Source organism: Talpa occidentalis, unplaced genomic scaffold, assembly GCF_014898055.3.
Source record: "Talpa occidentalis isolate TD23 unplaced genomic scaffold, MPIMG_talOcc4v2.1 talOcc4.6, whole genome shotgun sequence".
Lineage (NCBI taxonomy): Eukaryota > Metazoa > Chordata > Mammalia > Eulipotyphla > Talpidae > Talpa > Talpa occidentalis.
This window is the reverse complement of record NW_023604972.1, coordinates 44,632,485-44,654,048: the sequence shown is the minus strand read 5'-3', so window position 1 is coordinate 44,654,048 and position 21,564 is coordinate 44,632,485. Positions and strand designations below refer to the sequence as shown.

The 21,564-nt window shown below is 37.6% G+C and overlaps 1 protein-coding gene across 7 annotated transcripts in view; it reads left to right on the top strand.

Annotated features, from left to right (window-relative positions):
* The window catches only part of CCDC158 (coiled-coil domain containing 158), a 75,547-nt gene that overhangs the window by 24,047 nt on the left and 29,936 nt on the right, over positions 1-21,564 (top strand). For all 7 annotated transcript variants that reach the window (XM_054688061.1, XM_037530186.2, XM_037530185.2 and 4 more), the window contains 10 exons: positions 1,063-1,172; positions 1,286-1,613; positions 1,825-1,901; positions 2,647-2,757; positions 3,527-3,641; positions 9,407-9,526; positions 11,321-11,518; positions 12,666-13,148; positions 19,469-19,658; positions 21,371-21,523. In XM_054688061.1, the coding sequence (XP_054544036.1) occupies positions 1,063-1,172; positions 1,286-1,613; positions 1,825-1,901; positions 2,647-2,757; positions 3,527-3,641; positions 9,407-9,526; positions 11,321-11,518; positions 12,666-13,148; positions 19,469-19,658; positions 21,371-21,523 (1,885 nt within the window). The remainder of the gene's footprint in view (positions 1-1,062; positions 1,173-1,285; positions 1,614-1,824; positions 1,902-2,646; positions 2,758-3,526; positions 3,642-9,406; positions 9,527-11,320; positions 11,519-12,665; positions 13,149-19,468; positions 19,659-21,370; positions 21,524-21,564) is intronic.

Genomic DNA, 21,564 nt, shown 5'->3' with positions numbered 1-21,564 from the left:
TTTTCATTCATTCGGCTAAGGAATCAGACACTTTTGGTCCACAGATCTATACCTGGTTTCAGCTTTGAGAAACTGAATTGTGTTCTTTCTTCAATAGTTTTTTCTCATTCTTAAGTTCATATTAGCTGACATTATCTTTAATGTTGAACCTCTAAATCTCTCGCCTTTTCCTCAAAAATGTCTACTTTTTCTAATTTGGGGGGATATTTCTTAGCTTCCATCATTCTATTGTACTTTTTAGTTTGCAGTCATACTTTTTAATTTCTAAAATCTTTTTCTTCTCCCTATTCACTTCTTTGGCATAGTATCCTATTCTTTTTAGCTGTACTGTCTCTTAAATGCCTCTGGAAATACAAACTTTTGGACACTGTTCTTTCTTTGCTGCATCGTCTTAATTTCTTTGGATTTTTTTTTTTCCTAGGAGTTTGCTAGTTTGTTTAATCTTAGTCTCTATTATTTTATAATCTCCCTTTATGTATCCAATAGTATTTATTTATTTTATTTATTATGAATAATCTGTTGAACAACAAAAGAGCTGATAGCATGCTCTCTATTCATGGGCAGAACATGATGGCTTTGCTTTGGGATGATTAGGTAAGGTATCAATTGTTATACTAGGAGATTCGTCAGTGCCAGATTTTAGAGTTTTTTGTGAATGTCCTTGTAGGAGCACATCTTGACTTGGTGATGGTTTTCTGCTGCCAACTGTTTTAAGTGGGATGTAGGTGAGGGAATTGACTTTTTTTATATACACAATTTCAACCAGCTCTATTGTTTTCAGTGCAAGACATGATCCTATCTCTAGTTGAGCCAGAAGTGAGGCTTGTTTTAGTAATGGTTTTTTGGTTATGGAGAATGGATCAAAAGAGGCCAAACTTTAAGGCAGTGAGACTAGTTAATGTATTTTAATAGTCTTTTTGAGAAGTGATTAATTAGATCCTGAACTAGGGTGAAGGGGGGAGTAGACATAAAAATAAATTAATATAGTATTTAAAAACTTACTAATTATAAGGAAATATGCTCTTCTAATAAAGACTAATTTGCATGGCTTTTTTCCCCCAGAGCAATGAATTGCATGAAAAACAAAAATTTTACTTAAGGCAGTCAATCATTGATTTGCAAACAAAACTTCAAGAAATGCAAATGGAAAGAGATGCCATGGCTGACATCAGGTTGGGATTTGTTACCTGAAATTATTTTGCTATTACACTCTTTGTAGTATAATGGTACTTGTGTGAATATGAGTTTTATCAATATTATTTCTTCTCTTTCATTTATTTCATAGACGAAGGGAAAGTCAGTCCCAGGAGGATTTAAGAAATCAACTTCAAAATACAGTTCATGAGCTTGAAGTTGCCAAATGCCTTAAGGAGGATATGCTGAAAGATAGCAATACACAGATAGAGCAGCTAAGAAAAATGATGCTTAGTCACGAGGGAGTGCTTCAAGAAATCAGATCAACCCTAGTTGACTTTGAAGAAGGCTCAGGCAAGAAAATATATGAACACGAAAGCATGTCTACTATCCACTTCCGCAACATGGGCTCAGCTATTAGTAAAATTCTAAAAGAATTAGACACAGAAATTTCTTATCTTAAAGGGAGGATATTTCCAGTAAGTGGTGAGAACACTACTTCAATTTTACATTAAGATTCATTGAGAGAATTATATTAGATGCATAATTTTTTAAATTTTTTAAAGTAATCCATTCTTATTTTTGTTCTCTAAAAATAGAAATTACTTCCACAATGATCTCTCAAATCTCTAAATTTTCCAAGTTTTAGATTTGCCAGTTTCTAAATCAACACCTCTTTTTTATAACCAGGTAGAGGATCAGCTTGAAGCACTAAAATCTGAATCACAGAACAAAATAGAACTACTTCTTCAACAGCATCAAGATAGGTAGGTTTCTGACTGAAACCAAGTAATTCTAGAGTTTCTCATCAGCAATTCCAAAATCTTAAAAATTTCTGAGGCACAGAAGTTATTTTTCATACATTTGTTGCAAACTCATGTTAAAATAAAAATCATTCTGTTACTGTTAAAACAGTAAGGAAGCTCCTGGAGAATGTTCAGTCTCAGCTCCCAGCACAATGAAGCTAAGAGGGGATTTATAATCAAGGAGTGGAATGAGGGTGATGGTGGGTGGAAAGTTACTAAGAGGAGACATTAAGGAAGGGAGATTCTCACTGAACTGACCTTGCAAGAGTCTTGCTAAGCTTGAAGTGGGCAGGCCAAAGACGGGCGAGTGGGGAAAGTGAGGGTGGAAAAGGGTGGCTAGATCCAGGAGTATGAAGAAGGCACCAAGGAGCCTGACAAGTTTCAACAAGGAGAGAGCCTCTATATATTTGGCTTAGAGGGCACATCCTAAGGTCAACCTGGGGGTGTTTTATAATATTTAGTGTTTATAATTTATTATCATTGTAAAAGTATATTGGAAATCTAAATTCTAAAAATTTGCTGGCGTACAGAGAATTTGGATAATTCTCTGGTTTGTGATAGGTTTAGATACTTGTCATAAAGAATAGCATATCAGAGCTAAAAGAAAATACTAAATTTGAGAGTGGTGAAGAAAATCATTTATATTTGGACTGTATTATAGGTAAAAATCTACTGTCTCATAAAACATGCCACATTCTTTTTATAGGATTGAACAGTTAATAAATGAACATGAAATTGAAGTAACAGGACTTACTGAGAAAGCAAGCAGTGCTCGAAGCCATGCCAGTAGTATCCAAAGTCAACTAGAAATCATTCAGTATGTGTGTCCTTGTGGTTTGAAATTGATAGTTGTTTATCTTCATCATGTTGATTTAATGAATTTTCTGTTTTCAGATCTTTTGAAAATTGCTTAATGATTTCATAAGAATAAAACTTTAATGTTCAAATAAACAGAAACAATTGCTTAACATATAGATAATATATGACCATATCAGAAGTATTATTGGAAGTATTTGGGCCTCTTGGGTTTGCATATTTTACATGTTATTTCTATTTCAACCATACACGTATCATGTGTATGTTTTATCCTGTGTGAGTGTGTGTATATATATATAATGCATATATGTGTGTATTATATATATAGTTTATATGTATGTTCACATAGATGGTGTGTATGTTCTATCCTGTTAAATATGTGTACATGTGTATAAATAAATAACATATATGCATATGCCCGGGGAACGAACTGGTGCTGCAGAGGCTGCGGGCAGCCTCTCAGCCCAGCGCTCAACCACTGCGCCACCAGGGGAGGCCCTGTTGAAATATTTTGTATGGACATTTTCAATCATATACAAAAGCAGAGAGAAAATAGTATAATGAACTTCAGTGTACACATCACCTAGCTTAACATTATACATTTTTAAACTGAAGCTTTTAATAAACAATTTAGGAAAATAGAAGTCTATTAGCCTAATAATGTCATTTAAAATAACTAGTGGAAGTATCTAAAAGCTAAAGTATCCTTAGATATTACACTTATTCTTAGTTTGTTATTTGCTTTTATTCCCTTTTTAAACCCATTTTAGAGAACAAGCAAGAAACCAAAATTCAATGTATATGCGTCAACTCAGTGACCTGGAATCTACTGTTTCTCAGCTACGTTCTGAATTAAGGGAAGCCAAAAGGATGTATGAAGACAAAGTAAGTTCAGATTTTGCTGCTTGCTTCTAGAAACTACTATATACATAATCAATTATATAGTATTTAATATTTATTTGAAAATGAGAATCAATCATTTCAAATTAAAAGTATATATAAGATGGATGCCTAATATCTACATGTTAAATTATAAACTTATTTAAATTGTTTCCTCAAATTAATTCATTCTTAGAATAATTTTTTGTATAATTCATATAAGTTTCTGAAAAATAAACTAGGAATAATGCCATTGTAATTCTTTTTACAAGACTTAACCTTAGCTAATGCTTCAGTGCCAGCTAATGTCCCCCACTTAATACTTTAGGGGCCCACGTCTTTTCTTACTTTAAATTTTAAATTATTAATCATTGTGTGGCTAACAAACTGAATTAACTTCAAAATTAGTCTCAATAAAAAAATAATTAGGCAACTAAATCTTCATCTCTCATCACACACTTCCTCTTAAAACCAGATATTTTATTAATACTTAATATTCTCTTATTTGTTCTCCTACTTTCCATAGCTAAAAATGAGTTATTCATTAGCATAATCAACCATTTATCCAGAGCTTAGGTTTTGTTGATTTCAAACATTTATAAAACAGAGACCCTATAAAACAAATAAAGAGCTGCCAATCAGAGGCGTCTAAGCTCCTCGTTCCCTGTGAGAAGGGCAGCCCTGCCTGCCTCTCTGCCTGGAATGTTCCCACTTTCCACCTGCTTTGTGAATGTCACATTTTATCTCCAAAGTGTCTCAGCTTCCAAGATAAATTCTCTATAGTAATGAAAACTAAAAGAGAATCTATAATTCTAACCACTGCTTATGGCCAATTTCTCACTCCTTGGCTGATTGGGAAGAAACAGAGTACAAGGAAATTGCCAAATTTCTGTTATGAAATAACCCAAATCCACAAGGTAACAAAAGAAAAAAGCTCCATGTGGGAAAAGACAATTAAATACTGCAGCACTAGTTGTCTTGTAGACATTTGCCCTCCTTTGGGCAGCCCTCATTTAATTACCACTGTCACCCTGTGCTGACCACAGGAGGAGACTGTTTCTCTTGATCTTTGGTTCAAGCATAGAACAAAAGACCTCCACTTTAATTTCCTGTGGCACCGATTGTTTGCTTATTTGCATATGGTCTCATAGCACCATCTTGGTCCACTTTAATTTCCTGTGGCACCCATTGTTTGCTTATTTGCATATGGTCTCATAGCATCATCTTGGTCAACTCTCAATTTGGGCATGATGGTAAATCAAATGGGCATTTGAACAAATACTGAAATAACCATAAAACATTATCAAAATTACGTTTGCTTTTATAAACATGTATTTCTTTGGTATTGTAGAAGTGTGAACATCCAGACGAATGGCTGCAAACTTTTTGTTGGGCTGTTTTGAGGCCATATAGATACAAACATGATATTAGAATCATTGTCTTATTTTGTTTTGATGTAAACAGTGGATCACCATGAATTTTGACTGTCTTAAACAGTCAACATATAAGGGTAGCATATCAGTTTAATTTTAATCCAAATTGCTGATTTATAAAACAACATATGAAATCTGATTTAAGTAGGCTCTCTTAATAGTAACTCCTTTAGTCAGGGAACATTGATATGGAATTATTCTGCCATTTCAGCATAGATTTGAATATATTCTGGCTTGAAGTGGCCTTAATAATTGGTGTAACTGAGCAAGGAAGATCAAGCAAATTAACTAAAGGATTGTCTTTTGGCATCGTGAATTACTCTATTATGTTTTTGTTGTAATGAATTGAATATAGAATCTAAAAAATACAAATTTTTCTGCTTTAGCGTCTTACATACCTTTACTCTACATTGCTAATAACCTGTTTAAAACTTTAAAGTCTTTTTTATTTTACACTGCTTCAGTACAAATTTTAGCATAAAATAACAATAAGGAAAAAATCTAAGTAATACATAAAAGCTGTGATAAAAAATGAGATTCGTGTAAAAAAAACTTTAAAGGATGTGTTGATACTACACATTAATATGTTTTTAGAGGTAGTCTTAGTATTTCCTCCTAAGATCAGATTCCTTTAGAGAAAAGGTTTTATTATTTTAAAAATGAACAAAACTTTCCAGTTGGAATGTTTAAACTAAGAAAAAACTTGTTCAGGAAGGCAGTATTTCTCTTTAAATAAACAGTATTTTTATATTCATGGAAACAAATTATGTTTTAAAGAAAATTTTAGATGTAGCTTTTGTAGCTTACAAAAGTATTTTACTGTAATGCTTTTTTCTTTAATTCTTCTCTTTCCATTTTAGGAGAACCTCCAGAATTCCCCTTTACGAATTTGGACCTGTAGAAGCTGTCACTATTGGCTCTGCAGATTTGGCTTTACTCTTAACTTTCGCTTTTTGACAACAAAAATCTCATGATCTTGATTCTAAGTTTATTTTCTTACTTTGAAAGTATTTGGGGCTGAATTTCATTCTCAAAAAGTGAATATTTAGTAGCACTGGCTGGAGTTATATGCTATGCAGGAAGATTCTGTGCAAATACCTTTGCATAGTTCTGCCAATGCACCTCCATGCTGATCTTCGGCATCCCTTATTATCCCGTGTCTGTGCCTTTTTGAGCAACTGAAAGCAAAACATACAGTTTGGTATAATTGGTAATATCTCCAAAATCACTGTATGATTAAAATGGGATCCCAGCACTTATCTGTCCAGTGATTCAAAATGAAAAGTAGATTCATAGATGGTGAAAGGGAAAACCAGTGCTGCTATTCAAAAAGAAAAGAAAAAGAAAAAACCTTTAACATATCTCAGATGTCAGTATTTATTCTGGACATTTTAAAAGACTTTTCTTTATAGTGTTTTTACAGCTGTTTGTATCAGCTCAGCTGCTACTTCAATGGTTTTCCCTTTCACTCTCCATTTATCTTTTTGACTGATAAATTAACACAAATATTTTTACTCTAAAAAGTGAAAGGTAAAAGCAGAGCTATAGCAGTTGAGTCAGTACTGACAACTACAAGACAAATGTTCCTTCAGGGGTCTGGAGACATTTCTGATACTTAATAAACTTAGATGGAAAGAGTTGGTTCTTTTCTTTTTCTTTTTTTTTCTCCCTTTTAAGATTTGGTCTCAAGATTTTACCGTCAAGTATGATGTTATCAAATATCATCTAATTTTTTTTAAAAAATTAAAACATAAAATAGCAACTCTTAATTTGAGCTTCTAAAAGTATATACATGAATACTTTATCATGATAGAAATGGATTGATGCAAACTAGGAGTAGAAAAGATTTGTTTTAGTCATAAGAATTTTTGAATGGAAAGTGTTTTTGTGAAGATATGACTTAAAATGTGGCTTCTTTAACTATATTTTGTTTCCAAAAACAGGTGGACAATAGAGCTTCAGTTTTATTTAATACTGTTCTTCTCATGTAAAAAAGTATTAGAAACAGAATTGAAAGGAACTCAAAAGATTATCTAGAATACTCTTTCAAGAGATAGATGGAAAAAATTGAGACTCAAAGAGGTTATGTGAGAGAACCTGAAGTATCTGACTCTTGTCCTGATAACTGTGTAGCCGTAAATGTTTGTGGGATTTCCCACTAAGTCTTCCTGATGTCTCTACCAAGTGTGTGCTAATTTAGTTTTTCTCAATAGTATTATAAGTGAAGAGATTCTGTCAACTGATATTATTCATTCATCTTTCTTAGGAAGCTATCTGACAGAGTTTGGATTGTGGTGGGACAAAGGAGCACAAAAGTGAAATTGTTTCTTTGTAGGATTATTAGAGTCTGTAAATACATTTCTTACAGTTACTAGTATTTTATGTATAAATCTTGTAAATTACTCTGTGTATATATATACGTATATATACACATATAAAAACAGTTAAATACAAAGTCAGTTTTAAGATACATTCAGTATCAATACTAAAATTTATATTTTGACCCATGAAGGCTGTTATAATTACTCTATAGGTAAATGTGAAATTGATTGTCCTATTTAAGTACTTTCATAAGTCTTATATATAAATGTTGGTAGATTTTATATATATGTATAATATAGAAGTATAGAAGTATATTATATGTATTTATATTATATACATATATAAACTTCTATGTAGTCATACCTATCATTTATCAGAAGCCTAGTTGCATGTATGTATGTATATCATTATTAAGTCTATGTTGAATTAATAATGAAAATCTTAAATAAATCTAGTTTAGTCAAAAATAAAGCAGAAAGTCACCAAGAAAAAGTCTTTTTCATATATTCTCTAGCAACATATGATCAAAACCACTTATATTTTATTCTTGACATAGACGTGTAAGCCTGTTGAATAGGCTTAGAAACATTAGAAGAAGGAATATGTAGCATTTATGCTGACATGAAAGATTTCTTATTACTAGAAACTAGATGATAAAATAGTATTATATATATTACAATTAAAAATCAGATACCACCACATAACATTCACTGTCAATATGTTATCATTATTTTAATATTTCAGTATCTAAATTCAGAATTTGCATGACTCAGCTAAAATCCAAACTTGGAATCTCAATAGTCTGAGATCTTAACATCACAGCTAACACTGTATCTATAGGTTAAGAACAGTAGGAGTGGGGCCTCCCCGGTGGCGCAGCAGTTGAGCGCTGGGTTGCGAAGCTGCCCGCGGCCTCTGCGGTGCCGGTTCGATCCCCGGCTGCTCCCCGGCCACTGGAGGAGGGTCCCACATGGCGCGCAGACCTCTCCTGCCGCCCGCTGCTCCCCTCAGCAGTGTACTTCGGTCCTTCTGTCTGCTCTGCTCCCCGCTCTGGCTCTGGTGAATTCTCTCACCCTCCCGCGCTTCTGACTGTACCCAGTGCATGTATAAACAAAACAAACAAACAAACCAGCAAACAAATAAATAAAGCATGCCTCTATCAAAAAAAAAAAAAAAAAAAAAAAAGAACAGTAGGAGTGATAGTAACAGTGATGGGCCTTGTGGTTTATATCATAGCATATACATTCTCACAGATCAAACAGCTACCCTGTCTGTGAATAAAAATTATACTTATAACAGTCTTTTAATATTGCTATTCTCATTCTATTTTATGCTTGAAGATAAAGATTGGAATATATGTATAAAGTATATTTAATACATACTTAAATTTACTCATTCTTTCTAAATACAGTAAACTATACAATGCTAAAATTTAAAATTATTGTTATTAATTATTCATTATGTTATATCAATGCCTTTTATTATTGTAACTCTGATATTCTGAAATAAAATAGCTCTTCTAAATATAATACAGTTCATTGTGTGGTCTCTGCAGAATATTACTTATGCCATATCATGTTTTCCTTAAATACCAAATATAAGAATATATTCTTTATATATTAAATTTTGAACATTGTGAAAGTGAGTGCATTACAGACAACACTCATATCTAACAGTGTCAAATATTTCATTTTGGAAAATTTCCCTGGCTAACTTCCACAGAGATCTTTTTTTTTAATTTAAATTTTATTTTTATATTCCCCATACAATTACAACCCCCTTATTTTGACCCCAATCCCTCCTTTCCCTGCCCCCCATCCCCCAGAGAGTGTTTCTGGTTCATAGTTTGTTGATTTTGATATTTTCTTTCTTATAGATCTTAAATTTAGAAAACTTTGCAAAACATCACCATAAACTTTTATCTTTGTCCTCAAAATAATGTCCTTTGTTTTCCTAAGACTATAATTCTTTCATATTACCCACTGACATAGTCAGACTGTTTGTGCTATCTTTTAGATAGAAGAGCTGGAGAAGCAGTTAGTCCTTGCCAATTCAGAGCTAACTGAAGCTCGTACGGAACGTGATCAGTTTAGTCAGGAATCTGGAAATCTGGACGATCAACTTCAAAAGCTGTTGGTAAGATTATGTTCAAAAATCTGAATGAGACTAATTCTGGGAAGTTTTTCACCAAAATATTTCACAAAATTAGTTTCACAAATCACAAATTCACAAAATATTTTTGCATCCACACACAATAGAATATTCTATACACTAGTCACATCAGCATAAGCTGACGAGTATGCTTTCTATAGAAAATCCTATTCTGTACTTTATATAAAATAAAATTTATTATAATAGTCTATATATTTATATTTTCCTTTTTTTTCCCTCAAGCATAACTGTTATGGCTCAAAAGTTAGGTGAAGCCTATGTAGTCTTTCGAAACTAGATACTGTATTCTGCTAAATTGAAGTGTTGAGTGTTCATTCTAAGCCAAATAAAATAAAAAAAAACAAATTGTGTATACGGACAATTTTAAAGGAAGTTGGATAGCAATCGTTTTTAAAAGAAAGAAAGAAAATAGAACTCTGATAATAGTGAAACACCCTCTGCTCTCTGTTAAGAGGTACCACAGACTGAGAAATTTAGGAATATTTCGTACCCTTTTGTGTGACAACTAATGTCACACAGTATGAAAAGTAAATATATTTCTCTCTCATTACCAAATCCCATTCCAGGAAACAGTGCTCTTTTCCGCATAGGCTGACAAGGGCCTGATGACCATACGCTACAGGTAGAGCTCACAATGCCTACGAGAAGCTCTGAACCCTGGGGTCATTCATCACTTCTTTCCCTCCTATTGCATGTTTCCCAATGTCCTCTTAGCTGATTTGAAAATCTTGAAGATTAAATATCTGAGAGATCCTCACACCCGCATGCTCCTTTTCATTCTGACACCCACTACTTTTGTTCAGAGTCCCTCAGGACTCCCCACCTTCATCATGGCAATCATCTCCCTACTAGGGTTTCTAACACCAGCCTTTCTCCTCTTCAATCCTTTAAAATGCTGCCACACTCATGCTTCTAAAACATAGCTCTGATATCAACTCAAAATTTCTTTTCTTGTGAAGTCAGTACCTTTAGAAACTTCCCATCATCTGGTCCCAATCTATTCTTTCTGCCTGTACCCAGTGCTCCAACAAAACCACACACTTCCCATTCCAGTCCCTTCCTAATCCCTGCATCTGTAAACTATTCTTTAAGGACCAACTCAAACCCCTTCGTGAAGCATTTTAACCTCTTTGTGACTTCTCTCTACAATACCTTCGCTCTGTCTCTGTAATGGAAAGCCACTTCCAGTTATTTGTGTGTGTCTATGTCTTATTTTCTTTGGATGATCTTTGAGGATCTGTGTGCCTTTGGTTCTATCTGGTTTCTGCTAAGAGCAAACTTCACTTTTTTTTTTTTAAGTGATTGAAGAGGTAATTCTATTCACGTCCTAGCATTAGACACTAATTCTGCCATTTCTGAAGCAGCAAACCAAATTACTACTGCTATTCCTTCAAGCTTTTGACAATTATTTTCTATGACAGGAACACATTCAATGTGAAGCATAATGCCTTTGTTAGAAAATCCAAAACTTAAAAACAGAATGACTTTAAAAATCTATTGCATTTTCCTTTTTACTACATATTATTTGGTGTCTAGTTCAAAGATTTACTTGTAATGATAGAAATTACAAGTAAGCAAAATGAGAACTTCTTTTCCTAGGAAGTAACTATTCTTAATCAAGCTGTTAAAAAGGAGTCAGACTCCAAAATCAAAGGCTTTCTCAAATCACATTAAAAACTCCATAGATGATAGAAGGAAAATATGCATTTTGTTTTAATTATCTAATACAGGGGAAACAACCTGTCTCACTTCTCCTAGGCTGATCTGCATAAAAGCGAGAAGGAGCTCAGTCTGGAGAAGGAACAGAATAAGCGTCTGTGGGACAGAGACACGGGTAACAGCATCACCATAGATCACCTGCGGCGGGAGCTGGACGACAGGAACATGGAGGTGCAGCGCCTGGAAGCCCTGCTCAAGGCCATGAAGAGCGAGTGTCAGGGCCAGATGGAACGACAGGTTGGCAGGACCAGGGATGGCTTCTCCAAGAGGGGTGGCTTTTCCCCTGCCAGGGCAAAAATATGTATAGGCCTAAAATAGCTTTAAAGTAGAGCTCTTGAGTCTATGAGCAAGCTGTAAAAAATCATTAGTTCTATTTTTATCAGTTAAATTTAAAATGTTAAGATTTATCTCATTTTCATACTTTGTAAGCAATGAAATCCCCACTGATTGCCTTGTCAGTTTTCACCTAGAAATTAGTAACCTAATGATCGCTTGTTTCAGTAAAGCATCAAACCACAGGGAGAGCTGAGGAACCGCAGGATTAAAGGTTCCCAGCAGATGTATTTTGGTTTTGCTTTTGTTTTTTGCTTTCCCCTCCAACCCCTCCCCCACCCACAAAAGAGACTTTCCCTGCTTCTTCCCTTTAACTGAGACTGATGCCCCCCAGGATGGGTACACTCCACTTCAGTGCTCCAGGAGGCACATTGCAATGCTTTGTTAGCTCAGTGGACCTTCAGTATTGGAAGAATGTAGTTGTAATGCCAGTTTCTGCCAGAGATATAAAAAGCATCCCCCAAAAGAGTAAGCGTCCTAACATGTGAAAGCCAACCAAAGGGACCAGTCTTGGAATAGGTCCAAGCAGTGTTTTTGTTTTTTTTTTTTAATCTTTTGGCCCAACTTGGGCAAGAAGAAAGATGAAAGGAGCAATTGGAAGTTAGAATGCTATCTTTTCAAATGAGAACCAGAGAATGTGAATATAGGTTGAATAAAAGCCATTTTCCACTTTTCCCTCAAAGGTAGAATAAAGAGGCAAGTTGGAGGGTAAGGGAGTGTAAAGTATGGAGAGGGCATATAAGGGCAATTATATTCACACTGAACACTCTTCTCCCTGTTGCCAGTGTTCTCTTAATTTTTGTTGATCCAGAAAATATCCTCAGAGGAAACTTCCTAAACTCACCACCGTAGAAAACCATTTTAGAAGCACATTATTGTTTAAGGCCTTTCCACCTTGGTCTTATTAATATGTCATACATGCTGTTGATAGGGAGTTGTAGCAGCGATTTGAGATAGTCGAAGCAGATGTTATTCAATTCCTGATTTCCTTTTTTTAAACTAATTTGTTATTGCTCTTCCCAAATCAATATAATTCTCTTTCAAAAATCAGATGGCGGCAATTCAGGGAAAGAATGAAAGTCTAGAAAAAGTGTCCTCCCTGACTGCTCAGCTTGAATCCACCAAAGAGATGCTCCGTAAAGTAGTGGAAGAGTTGACAGCCAAGAAAATGACACTGGAGAGCTCCGAGAGGACTGTTTCAGACCTGACAGTTTCCCTCCAGGAAAAAGAGAGAGCCATCGAAGCTACCAACGCAGAGATCACCAAGCTCCGCTCCCGGGTAGACTTGAAATTGCAGGAGTTGCAGCACTTGAAAAATGAAGGGGATCATCTCAGAAATGTGCAGACAGAATGTGAGGCCCTTAAACTACAGATGGCAGAAAAGGACAAGGTGATCGAGATTTTGCGACAACAGATTGAAAATATGACGCAGTTGGTTGGCCAGCATGGACGAACCGCCGGCGCTATGCAAGTAGAAAAGGCTCAGCTGGAGAAAGAAATTAATGATAGGAGACTGGAACTACAGGAATTTAAGGTCTGTAAGGTTCTTTGGTGGTTTTGTTTCTGTAAAGAGGGTCTGTGGACTCTCTGAAATTGAAAGTATGTGTCTATGTACATTTGTGAGAAAGGATCCATATTTTTTTAGATTCAAAAGGATTTGGTGGCCCCAAAATGGTTCAGATATCTGTTCCAAAAAGGAGCAGACAACCAAGCTTCTTCATGAAAACTTTACTGATCCCATAGTTTGAGATAAACCTAAATTTGATCCCCATCTTTCACCACTCAGTAACTGAAGCATCGTGCTATTCACTGTATCCTGGCTTTTATATACATAAAAACAAAACAAAAAATATCCCAGGAACTTTAGTGGATTATTTGAGGCTTAAATGAAAAAATATTTTATCAAGGACTTAGCCTAACTTCTAACCTATAGAAGATGTTTAATAAATATTAATTCCCTTCCTGTTTAATTCTCCATTGAATCTTTTTTTTAAATTTTTTTTTATAGAGGCATGTTTTATTTATTTGTTTGTTTGTTTGTTTGTTTGTTTGTTTGTTTTGTTTATACATGCACTGGGTACAGTCAGAAGCGCGGGAGGGTGAGAGAATTCACCAGAGCCAGAGCAGGGAGCAGAGCAGGCAGAAGGACCGAAGTGCACTGCTGAGGGGAGCAGCGGGCGGCAGGAGAGGTCTGCGCGCCTTGTGGGACCCTCCTCCGGTGGCCAGGGAGCAGCTGGGGATCGAACCGGCGCCGCAGAGGTTGCTGGCAGCTTCGCAACCCAGCGCTCAACCGCTGTGCCACCGGGGAGGCCCTCTCCATTGAATCTTATTGCACTTTATTTGCAACTATTAGAACCTGGATCACATTTTTATTTTATTGCACTCTATGAATAGGAGACTTAAACAGTAGTGTTTCCTTCATTCTACAAGACTACAAACTTCTTTGAGCAGGGTACTCACCTTTTTCATCTTGGCACCCCTGCTCCATGTCTTTGCACCTTGCATTTGACAGGTACTCAATAAATATTTATCAAAATTTAAAGCAATTGACTGAATTAAAAAGATTTTTGATATTCTTCATGTCACCTGGATTGCTCACTTGAGACAAATTTCATCACCTTTAAATGCCTTCATTTCCTCATTCTAAATATAGGACTGATGACCATAGATCATTACCTATCTAATGGAAATATACAAGTTCATTGCATAAAGAACTAGAATGTTCTGGTGATTAAGATTTTACTTGATTGTATATTTTTTAATGGTCAAACTCACCATGTAAGAGACTTAATGAGGTTTTCTCAGTGGTCACCCCTTTCAATGAAAAGAGCTGGGCTTCCTAGTATTGTGAATAGTTTCTGTGATTAAGAGTACGAAGAAATAGAAGAATCCTATTCAATCTTATACTCTAAAAATTAGAAGTTTAATCTTCACAAAACCTCGTGAGATGTGGGTACAATTAGTATCCCATTTTATACTTTATAGATGAGGCATCTGAGTCACAGAGATATAATATAGCTGTCCCAAATGCGACACTACCTTGGGATATGGTTTGAGGCAGTATATGAGTAAATTATTAGAGTAAAGGTTCTCAGTCACCTGGACAGCTTGTTAAATCATGGACTGGTGGGTCCATCCCCCTGAGCTGCTGATTCAGTAGGTCTAGCATGGGGCCCGAGATGCGTTGTTGCTATACACATTTCAATATGATGTTGATCTAGAGCACACATCAAGTTCTAATATTAGAGTACCCAGAGCAGTGGAGATTACTGTGACTAGAGGGGCCAAGGAAGACTTCATAAAAAAGTGGGAACCTGAAATGGGCAAGAAGGAGGAAAGAACTTACCTAGCGAGGATTCGAGATTTTGAAGACGCTCCATCAACACTTCAGCGTAGAGATACTATAGGAGTCAGTTAAAGTCTTGGGAAGTGAGGCGGATGTGACATGAAAAAGGCAATGTTGGGGTGATTCATCTGTCAAGGTGTTTTGCAACCATCCCAGGCTAGATAGGTTCACCATTGGTTCAGGAAGCTTAAAAGAGAACCTTGGAGCCTTTGGCATGATCCCCACAGGTTTTAATAGTATGCAGGGAAGCAAGCCAACAGGTAGGCAGCATCTTGGGCCTCCCTGTGAATCTCCACATGCACTTTCCTCTAGGCTTTCTCTGGCATGGTCTTGTGGCCTCTTCCTCTCGAGCCGTCCCTCATCCTCTCAGCCTTTTAGCCTCTGTCACCATCCTCCTGTCTCCAAGTGATGCTGTCATTATAGCCTCAGCATCCAGGCTCAGGTGTGCCCACTTACGCATGCGCATACCATGCTCCAGGTGTCCACCATCAGGCACCCCGTGCCCACACTCCCAAGCGCTTTCTGCATTAGCACAATCAAGGCTGCAGGTGATAGCCGCAGAGGCCATCTGTGTAAAAGCCTGACCAGTTCACTCACTCTACAAAAGATTTGGATAAAGAATGCAAAGATAGATTAGAGAGAGTAGAAACTAATTTTTAATCCCCAAATATGGAGTTGGAGCAATTTCAGAAAAGATTTCCAGTGAGAAGAGCTGCAACAGGCACAAAGAATCTAAGTTAAACATTTGAGCTTTAACATCACATCTACTTCCCTTCCCACATCAAGTGAGGATGAAAGGAGAGGAATCCTAGCCCTGGTTGGTGTGATTTCTCTCACCTGTTTTCGGCTGAGTCCCGCACACCCCAATACAGAGAAGTAAGGGGTGCTGTGGGTCCTCAAAGCTGGACCCTTACTTAGAAGGTCAAAAAAGTGCTGAATATTCATCAGCTGGTCCCATGAGGAGGAGCAGGAGAAACATATGCCTAGTACATGACGTGATGCTTCTTGATGCTTCAGACCACCCCAGGGAAGACCAGCCTCCCTACTTACCCCACGAGAAGCCCTGAATCCAGTGTGGCAATTAGCAGGCAATTAGCTGGGCAAGCAGGGATCGGGTGACCTTGAATTAGGCTTTTTGACACAAGCCCATCACAGATGGGCAATGAGATAAGCCTGAAGCTCTTCACTGATAATTTTCGAAGCCAAAAACTTGTCATGCATTTACTTGTAAACACACCACTGACCTCTACATTTAAATTGCTAGTATACAATCAAACTAGATTAGCTAGTATTTTATTTAAGGCAGCAGGACTTATTTGGGGGAGAGAAAATCTTACCAAAAAATGTTTCTTTTCAAATGGCATTTGCTTAGGAGGATCTAGGCCAGTTATGTCCACTAGAGATATAACATAAACCACATACATAATTAAAAAAATTCAGGTAAAAAGATAGAGGTGAAATTAAGAATATATTTTATTTAACCAATATATCTAAAACGTGGTAATTTTTTTATATTGCAATAAATTTAAGCAACTGAGATATTTTGCATTTTTTAGTACAAAATCTTTGACATCAGGTGTTTCACATTTATAGCAATCACTCAGATTAGTCATGCTTTTTTTTTTTTTTTGCCTATATGGCAAATCTTGCTCATGGCTCCCTTTTCAACTTCATCTTCCTCTGCTTCCATACCAAGTTCACTCTACTAGTACTTCTAAATTCTTGCTTGGGGCCATGTAACCAAGACTGATTAATAAGAGAAAAGCAAACTTGTTTATCAACGTGCATATCATATATACCGGGGAGAAACCCAGGGAAATAAGTAACTTGGAGAAGTAGCTTAGAATTCAGGCTTAAAAATCATCTTCAACTAAAGCAAAAGAAGGGTGTGGGGGGTGGGGCAAGTCAAGAGAAGGTGACCAGGAAAACTATGGTGTAGAGGCAGGAAGGACACCGTGCAGGTTTTCTGATCCAGCAGACCGGGTAAAGGAGGAGTCAGAGTCCTCAGTGGCTTTTGCAGGTTTTTGATTTAGATTTACCAGGTACACGGCAGGCAGGGGCGCTGGGAGGCTGGCAGGCCTCCCAGCCCCCAGCAAGTTTTCACTCTGGGCTCTCCGACCTTCTCTCACATTCTCTCTGCTCTTCCTATGGCTCTGCTTCTCTCTTGGCTTCTGCTGAAGTCCCCATGACGCCGCCCTTAAAAGCCCAGTCGAATCCCATCTACCTATGCCCACACCCTACTCCAGGTGCCCGCCATCAGGCATGCATTCAGGACCGCGGGGTTCTGTCATCTATCCTAATGGCGGGAGGGCAGAAAAGCCTGATACCTTTTACCTTACCCTACATATGGTAAACAAGGTTGAGGTTTGTTTTGCAGATTTATGTTGGCACCTTCCCCATTTATATAAGTGTCTTGTGCTTTAGGGTCTTCCTGGTTCAGAAAAGGGGAGACACTTTTAAAATGAAAACCTCTGTTATAAATGTAAATTTCTCTTAAAGGGTAATTTCTACTCTGTTTTCAAATTACTGTTTCTCAAATTAACTCAAATAATCCTTATGTAAAAGAGTCATATTTGGGGGTCTCCACCAGCCAGTCTGATGGTCTTGCTGTGCCTGCACACATGACCTGTGCCTAGAGCTGTCCCCTAGATTGCCACATACCTTGCTTGCTCCCTCAATTCTTAAAGATTTCTGCTCACCGGAAGCTTCTTCTGACCAATTGTGTGAGGGTCCCCAAAGCCACCCCTAGGTTCGCTTATTCCCTAGGAGGACTCCCAGGACTCAGCATAGAGTCGTGCTTATCGATAGGATTCATTACAGTGAAAGAATATAAAGCAAAATCAGCAAAGGGAAATAGTGCAAGGAGGAAAATAGCGCAAGGAGGAAAACAGGCACAAATCTCCAAGAACCCTCTCCTCACAGCCTCATGCAGGATTGCCCGGTGCATTTTGACAATACGCATCAAATGTTGTCAGCCAGGAAAGCTCATTAAAGACTCCATACCCAGGGCTTTTATTCGGAGGCAGTTCACGTAGTCTCCCCTTGCCTGGCAGATCCTCTGTTCTTCCTGAGGGAAAGCAGGTGTTCAGCATAAATAATTTTGTTTGTAAAAACAGTTTAGCACAGTGGGTTACTCTTATCAGTTAGAGTACTTGAGAACTCTCCCCAGATCCAAGTTCCCTGATACCGGCCAAGGACCAGCCTGGCTATCAGACTTTAATAAGGGTGGCATTTGGCTCAGGCTCATTCCCACGTACCAATTTACCTCAAGTAATAGCCTCTCCCCTGCATTCTTTCTTTATCCCCTTGCTGATTTCCTTTTTCTCACTTAGTAACTATGAAATATTTCTCTTATTAACTGTCTCCTCTCACCAGAATGTGAACGCCATGAGAATAAAAACACTGATTATTTACTGCTGTATAAGGCCAGGGAAGGATAAGGGTGAGGTGCCCAGGGCAGAAGAGGCACCACCTAGTGCTTACTTGCCCAGCCCCCACTCTGCTGCTCAGTTCGCAACATATGAAGTTGGAACTCCATAGATACTGCTTTTTGAATAAGTGGATATATAGAATAGGAATGACAAAGGGCTGTGGCAAATGCTACTGGAGATTAACATTTATGGTTAAAAGATAACTAAAGGGGCCTCCCTGGTAGCATAAAGGGTTAAGAACAGCCTATGAAGCTATCGCAGCCACTGAAGCATGGAGTTCGATCCCCGGCCAGGGAGACACCCACATGGCAAAGCAGACCTCTCCTATCTCACCCACTGCTCCCCTCAGTGTATTTCAGTCAATCTGCCTGTTCTGTTCCCCGCTCCATCTCTGGTGAATCCTCTCACCCCCCACACCTCTGACCTGTACCCCAGTCCTTGTGTGCATAAATAAATAAATCTTTAAAAAATAGGTTAACTAAAATATTCCTTTTGTTTTCCCGCTTCCTAATGGTTGATGCTTTATAAGGAAATGCATATTTAATATCCTGGTGTAGGGTAAGGAAAAATGTCAGGCTTTTCTGCCCTCCCGCCATCAGGAGAGATGATGGATCCTTGCGGTCCTGAATGCATGCCTGATGGCGGGCACCTGGAGTAGGGTGTGGGCATAGGTAGATGGGATTCACCTGGGCTGAGACTGGGCTTTTAAGGGCGGCGTCACGGGGACGCCAGGAGAAGCCAAGAAGCCGAGAACAAACAGAAGCCGAGAACACCAGAGAACCCAGATAGAGTGAAGACTTGCTGGGGGCTGGGAGGCCTGCCAGCTGCCCAGCTCCCCAGCACCCCTGCCTGCCGTGTACCTGGTAATCCCAATAAAAGACCTGCAAAAAACCACTGAGGACTCTGACTCCTCCTTTACCCAGTCTGCTGGATCAGAAAACCTGCACTGTGTCCATTCCTGACCTCTACATCTGGGAAATAGTGGAGAGATTTTGATGATTGAGAGAATTCTAATACATTGCTAATTATAACTATGTACAGAATTTGTATGTTTTACTCTATCTGTTCACTTTATAGATTTTAAAAGATAAAAAAGATGCAAAGATTCGGGAGCTTGAGGCCAGAGTGAGTGACCTGGAACTGGAAAAGGTAAAGCTGGTGAATGCAGGCTCCGAGCGTCTTCGTGCAGTGAAGGACATCAAGCATGAGAGAGATCAATTGTTAAATGAGGTGAAAGCTAGTAGGAATGAATTAAACAGTCTTACAGGTAAGTTGCTTCAGTTCAAATTCTGCTAAAACATAGGAGTGCTGATAGTGTCGTCCAGTGTGGGTACCAGAACTGTTGTGAAAGAGCAGTTCCTCATCCCACTTTACAAATACGGAGAACGTGCTGCCCCAGTGGACCTATTTATGGAATGAAATCTCAACAGTTCTTCATGAAGAACATTCATATATTGCACTCATTAACCATTATCTTTTATTATCCCTCAGAGTTATCACATCCTCTACTGAGTTTCTGAGAAAAGGGTGAGAGAAGTGGAAACTTGAGTCCTTTGCATGAGAATACTTGATTGAAAGTTTAATAATGAAGCAAAATATGCAAACAGGCTTTGTAAATTTATTGAAAGGAAAAACCTAAAATTTAGGACCTTAATTTTAAAGTGAATCATTTCTAGTCCACAATTAATATGTACAAGTGTCATTTATTTTACACAAACACAGAATCCTGACCATTTACTATGGCAGATGCTACGAAGGCCCCACAAACACATCAGTAAGGCTCCCAGCTAGCTGGGAGAGAGACCTGTATGGAATGACTTACCAGTGGATGAGGCACAGTGACATGTGCTGGGTGCAGGCTTGAAGGAGGTTCTACAGGGTTTGCAGGTCTACTAGGTTTTAAGGGGGAAAAGGAATTTAGCACATAAAAAGATATGGAAGAGCAATCCAGGCAGAGAGAACATTATGGACAAAAGCATAAAGGCAGGATGTAACATAATGTGACCTCAGAAGTATCGGTTGGAGTAAAAATGCAAAAAGGAATGAGGGCCAAGGAATAAGGCAGAATAGATAGGTAGAACCAGACATCATGGAGCCAACAGAAGCTATTAAGTACGAGAGGGATGGTGTCAGCAGGTAAATAGAGAAAGGCAAGACCAAAGGGACAGAATCCAGCCAGTTAGGATTCTGCAGTGGTCCTAGAGAAATATGATGAGTACCAGAGCTAAGGCACTGGCAAGGAAAATGAGAGGAGAAAGAAGAATTAGAATATTTATTGAGAATCAATAATGCTTAGTGATCGGAGGACTTGGATTTCAGGTTTTAAGTTGCAGTATTGGGAAAACAAGGATATCAACAACTTGAGAGAGGGGAGCTGAGAAGTCAGGCTTGAGTGCAGGGGGATGGGATATAGATAGTGTGGAAATTTCTGGTTAGGCAGAGTTAGATCTTGGCAACAAGGTCTTGGTTCTTTGTATATGAAAATCTATTTATTGTATATAAATATGATTAAACAGTAGTTGAATAAGTATGTATTATTCTTGTATGCAAATGGTGAGTTCATTCCAGGTGTTTTGATAACTACTGGAGATAAATAGTAAGATAAGATGCGTAGCGGTCTGGGGTTACCTGTCATGTCATGAAGAATCATCTATGTATAGAGGTGGTTAAATTTGTTGTATTGGCTGTGATCATCCAAAAAAGTTTAAGATGAAATAGATATGGGCCAACTGGCTGGGGGGGAGCATAGGGGAAAGCAGTGAATGATAAGTGGTGGAGGAGAAGGAGCTGACCAAGCAGGTTAAAACTAGAGAGTCAAATCCCTGGAAATGTCTGTATACATTTAATATCTTAGCATGTGACACTCAAACTAAAGGAAGTCTCTTCCTGCTCTAAAATTTTATGATCATTAATTATAAATGAAGTATACTTCATACAAATGAAGGAAAAGTAACCATTTATTATTATCACGTTGTACAGAAGACTACGAAGTTTTAAAAAGGAATTTTCGAAACAAAAGTGAAGAAATGGAAACTACTACAAATAAGCTGAAAATGCAATTAAAATCTGCACAGTCTGAACTAGAACAAACAAGAAATACATTAAAATCAATGGAAGGATCTGATGGTCATGGTAGGCTTTATTCCTTTGTTGTTGTTGCTTTAATCCCATTG